Source organism: Rhinopithecus bieti, unplaced genomic scaffold (genome assembly GCF_001698545.2).
Source record: "Rhinopithecus bieti isolate Rb0 unplaced genomic scaffold, ASM169854v2 scaffold_19459, whole genome shotgun sequence".
NCBI lineage: Eukaryota > Metazoa > Chordata > Mammalia > Primates > Cercopithecidae > Rhinopithecus > Rhinopithecus bieti.
The window spans coordinates 3595029-3600662 of NW_016809864.1; the positions used below are offsets into that span (position 1 = coordinate 3595029).

General features: G+C 45.8%; 1 protein-coding gene across 2 annotated transcripts in view; it reads left to right on the plus strand.

Moving 5' to 3' along the window:
• The window catches only part of SHISA9 (shisa family member 9), a 344219-nt gene that overhangs the window by 317262 nt on the left and 21323 nt on the right, over nucleotides 1–5634 (plus strand). The window contains exon 4 of one of the 2 annotated variants that reach the window (XM_017890724.1): nucleotides 904–951. The exons of the other annotated variant lie outside the window; for it this stretch is intronic. Coding sequence (XP_017746213.1) covers nucleotides 904–951 — 48 coding nt within the window. The remainder of the gene's footprint in view (nucleotides 1–903; nucleotides 952–5634) is intronic. 2 annotated transcript variants of the gene reach the window in all.

Here is a 5634-nt window from a genome sequence, read left to right on the forward strand (position 1 = left end):
TGGGGTGTGGGGGGAAGGGGCGGGTTGGGTTGGGTATAGCCTTGGCTAATTCTCAGTATCCTTTATTTTATGGAAGGAGTCATTATGGAATTCTGTTAATAATGTTAGATCCCCCAGGGCTCATTCGGGACATCTGAAAGGGAATTCAATTCGGATAAACTGATTTATAATGAAAACTCCAGCCACATACCTGTTCTGTAAAGCAATGTATTACTCATTATGGGATTCTCAGATAACAAGCTTGATCTCGTTACTGTTTAGAAGAATTTCCCTACCTTAGAAAGGGTGACTCTGTGGATAAAATTGAATGCATTCCTTCATTCAGTCATATTTTCCAAACACAGACTGTGTATTAGGTACTGTGGTAAGGTAGCCCCAACCCCACAGGGCCTGTCACTCAGCATTTAAAGTTGCAGTCAGTAGAGCCTGTCCCAACCTTGAATCTGGGGCTAATAATGTGCCCCTTTTCAGGAGAGGGGATTGCAATGGAACACGATCAAAATCTACCTCTTGTCATCAGAGTGTAGTCTTGAGCTAAGATTAGCTCATAGAACTCAAAATTTCCTTTTTTTCTAAGCAGGTTGAAATTTACAGCCAGATTTTCCACCTAAGAATTCTCTTTCTGTCTTACATAACTGAACATATCTAGGCCTTTTTCAGGAGGCTTCTTTTGATCTTCTGTTGGGTGTTAACGTGATGTTGCTTCAAGGCCTTGCAGAAAGAGGTACACACATAGCTTTGTTTTCACACGTGGCTCCCTTCCCTGTTCCCTGGGTCCCCTGAGGCCTGCCCCTGCTTAGAGGCTGCAGCAGGGGCAGCCAACAGCACCTGGGTGTGAGGACATAGTGAACATGGGTGCCCTGCAAATAGATCATCGGCATCTCTTGATTGTTATTTTTTTAGGAAGTTCTGATGGTGACTGGGCAGTGTCGACACTTAAGTCACCAAAAGGTACTGTACTGCTTTTTCTAGCTCTTTCGTCCAGGTGTTGTCAAATTTAGCATTAAATCATGAAGGGATAGAGAGTCCTGGTGTCTGTGTGACCTGTGCACATGTGTGTCTGCATAGGGTGGCATCTGCAAGTCCGTCTGAGTTCCAGTGTGTAGGTGTTTGTGTGTGTGTGTGTACATCTAGCATTTGTTGGACAATGTGCTACCCCTCACTTCCCAATATTTGTTGCCTGATGGAAAACATCACTATGAGAAATCATGCCAGGTAAGGTGAAATGTGTTAATTTTTCTCAGAAAGCTGCAATGGCAAATGGCAAAACACAAGGTAAATTAATGGGGGCGGTGCGGGGGAAGAACACAGCTTCTGAGGGTGAGATAAACTTAATGAAGTTATTGGCCAAGAGTCTTGGGAATGATTAGCCTTTTAGAGAACAGAATGCTATTTTCAGCTTTCCTGGGACAGCGTGGTGAGCAGAGAGGGTTAAGAAGTTGGTCGACTTGAGTCTGTGAGTTCCCAGCTGGGTGACCAGACCAGGTGGCAGCTATCATTAATTAATTAGCTCCCTACTATGTGCCAGAGGACTGGCCCTTTACATCATTTTATCATTTAATTCTCTGATGATAAGGCTGTGTAGGCATTGTCTTCCGCATTTAGAAATGAGGACGTGATGTCTAAGTAAGGATAAGTCTTGCTGGTCTAGAGTCATATGACTATTCAGTGGTAGAGCTGCAGTTTGAACCTCTATCAGTCTGACTCTTATTCTAAGCTATTTTCCACTGGGGTGTAATGGATGCGGCTCTTTTTAGAATAGACCAGAAACACCCTTCTCTTTATGCTTTGTTGGACTTGGTGGAGAAGTAGCTGACCTAAGGAGGTGGAGGCAGAACTATATATGTATTTGTTTATTTGTTTATTTATTTATTTATGAGATGGAGTCTCACTCTGTCACCCAGACTGAAGTGCAGTGGTGTGATCTTGGCTCACTGCAACCTCTGCCTCCCAGGTTCAAGTGATTCTCCTGCTTCAGCCTTCTGAGTAGCTGGGATTACAGGCACATGCCACCATGCCCAGATAATTTTTGATATATATATATGTGTGTGTGTGTGTGTGTATTTACATATAGTAGAAATGGGGTGTCACCATGCTGGCCAGGCTGGTCAAAATCCCACCCTCAGATGACCCACCTGCCTTGGCCTCCCAAAGGGCTGGGATCACAGGCATGAGCCACCGTGCCCGCCTGGTAGAACCCTTTAATGAGCTTGAACTGGGGAAAATTAGGAGGCATTGCAGGGATATAAGCAAGAAACTGGTGTATTAGTCCGTTTTAATGCTGCTGATAAAGACACACCCAAGACTGGGCAGTTTACTAAAGAACAAGGTTTATTGGACTCACAGTTCCACATGACTGGGAAAACCTCACAATCAAGGCAGAAGGCAAGGAGGAGCAAGTCACATCTTATGTGGATAGGAAAGAGAGAGCTTGTGTAGGGAAAGTCCCATTTTTAAAACCATCCAAACTTGTGAGACTCATTCACTATCACAAGAACAGCGCAGGAAAGACCCACTTCCATGATTCAGTCCTCTCCCACCGGGTTCCTCCCACAATACGTGGGAACTGTGGGAGTTACAATTCAAGATGAGATTTGGGTGGGGGACAGCCAAACCATATAAACAGTCATGGCCATTTTTTTTTTTTTTTTCCCCTCTCAAAAGATTATTCTAGCTTCTAAGTGGAGACTGGATTAGGGGACTGTGGACTAGAGTTGCGGGCACCCACTGGAAGGCTCTTGCAGGTGGGTGGTGACCTGCCCTGGGGTGGGTAGAGGACGGAGAGAAGAAAATGGAGTGGAAGGATCATTGAGAGTCTGCAAAACATACTGACTGAGGAGGAGGAGAAGGGACCATGAGACCAATGGCTCTCACGTTGTAACCAGCTTGAGCACGCATCAGCATCGCTCGGAAGGTTGTTACAAACCCAGATTCCTGGGTCTCACCCAGGAGCGCCTGATTCACTAAGCCTTGGATGGGGTCTGTGGAGTGGAACTGCTAACAGGTCCCAAGGTGATGCTGATGCTACAGGTCTGGGACCATACTGTGAAAATGACTGCAGTCAAGATACCTTTCGGGGGAAACTAACACTGTGATTTGTTCTCCAGATATCTTTTTGTAAGTTGAAGGTTCTGAAGAGGAGAGTTTGACCAGGGCCCCAGAGGCTCAGAAACATCCTGAGTTGTTGCAGGGAGGAGAGTGCATTCTATTCCCTCATTGGGAAAGAGAGCTTTACATCAGTGTGTTTAATGAGAATCCCCTGACTACCTGGCTGTTGCCTTGAGAGAGACATTTTTGGGTTTTGCATTAGATAATAAGTATTCACATGTCAAAGTCCATTTTTAGAAACGCAAACAATTTGGAACATGACAGACCTACTAATTTGAGGCATTAAGTTTTTTTTCCCTCCCTGTGAAAAACAAAGCCATTATGATCCCTGTGATGGCATTTGGAGGCAGTCTGCATTTCTGTCCTTATATCATCCTTTTGTCGTCTGATGCATTTGGAACGTATTTCAGGATAGGTTAAAAGCAGGGAGCTGTTTTCTACCCAATCCAGGCTAACTTCACCTGTCCTGCTAAAGGCACCTTTATCCTGCCTTGTCCAGGGAGAGGAAAAGGGGTCCCAGTGAGAACCAAGTTCCTCTGGGGTCATTGGTCTGCCTCTAGTGTTCTCTACTCAACCTCTAGACCCAGACTCTAGATGAGGTATGGTAGCAAGGTTGGGGAGTTTGTATGCCCCCACCTTCCACATTCTGTCACTTTCTTAAAAGGGAGAGACAGGTCAGGCGCGGTGTCTCACGCCTGTAATCCCAGCACATTGGGAGGCTGAGGCAGGCAGATCACCTGAGGTCAGGAGTTTGAGACCAGCCTGGCCAACATGGTGAAACCCTGTCTCTACTAAAAATACCAAAATTAGCCAGGCATGGTGGCACGTGCCTGTAGTCCCAGCTACTCAGGAGGCTGAGGCAGGAGAATTGCTTGAACCCGGGAGGTGGAGGTTGCAGTGAGCCAATATCATGCCACCGCACTCCAGCCTGGGTGGCAGAGCGAGACTCTGTCACAAAAAAAAAGAGACAAGTTGGATATGATGGGCTTAGACTCAGACACACATGGGTTCCAATACAGGCACCATCATTTGCTAGTCTTGTTATCCTCAACCTCTCTGATCCCCTATTTTCTGTTCTGCAAAGTGGAGACCATCATGTCACCTCCCTCCTAGCTTGTTGTGAAATAAGATGTTTAAAACACGTGTCACAGTACCTGGCATAGGGAAAGTAATAAATGCATGCAGGTTACGACTGGTATTAGTAGTACTGTTATTATCAGGTGAGCAAATTAAAGGCTCTGAAAAGCCTTGTGGTAATAAAAACTGGTGAACTCTTTTTAACCCACCATTTCCCAAACACTTTTGACATCTGATCGCTTTGCTCTTAAGGAAAACCAGTGAGCATCTTAACATTCAGTGGCATTAATGTTGCTGGGAACCCACTTTGGGAACATAGGGCATGGGCAGAGAAGTAGGCAGAGGTTCAGGTGTCACTGGGGAGCAGAGGGTGTCACTGGGGGAGATGAGAAAAGGAAGTAGCTGTCAAGAAGAAAGGACAAGGTCCTTGAAGAGACAAGTTTCTTACTGCCACCTGCATTGAAAATGACTCCCTTTGGAGTGTGTCTGCCAGGACAGGAAATGGTAAACATCATCCTAGTTGGTATGATTTATTTTTCACTACGTAGGGCTTCCCATGCAAGTTGCCCCCTAGTGGCCACTGCTATTGATCCTCCCACACTCAGCCTTGGCAACACTTGTCACACCTGTTTAAAATACACCCTGGAAGACACCGTCTCAAGCCCAGCAGGCTGTCTTAATCGAGATGAAGCCATGTCTTTGGAAATCTGTTTATTTTGCAAACAGAATCTTTGAACTTAAGTCCAGTGCCACAGCAAGGCAATCAAATTAGGAGAAACTGCCAGCATAGACTGCAATGTAATCTCTCTGCTTCTCACTAGAATTGGCCTGGGTTCCCTTTTCCAAGCTACACACATGCTCCACACTCCCATTTCTACCATTGTTCCAATAGAGGAAATCAGAGAATCTACTCTCTGTAGGTTTTGCACAGGGCTTGGCTTGGTGTATAATAGGTGCTAAATAAGAGTAAAAGAGGCCAGTACTCACAAAGTCTCCATTTATCTCTGCTTTGGAGATAGCTTAGTCATCCTGATAGAGTCTTTCAGAAAGAAATACACTTCACTAGGCCGGGTGTGGTGGCTCATGCCTGTAATCCCAGCACTTTGGGAGGCCGAGGTGAGCAGATCTCTTGAGGTCAGGAGTTTCAGACCATTCTGGCTAACATGGAGAAACCTCATCTCTACTAAAAATACAAAAATTAGCTGGGTACAGTGGCATGTGCCTGTAGTCCCAGCTGGGAGCCTGTAGTCCCACCTGGGAGGCTGAGGCAAGAGAATTGCTTGAACCCCAGAGGCAGAGGCTGCAGTAAGCCAAGAACATGCCACTGCACTCCAGCCTGGGTGACAGAGCAAGACTCTGTCAAAAAAAAGAGAGAGAGAGAGAAGGAAGGAAGGGAAGGGAAGGGAAGGGAAGGGAAGGAAAAAAGAAGGAAGGACACTTCACTTAGCT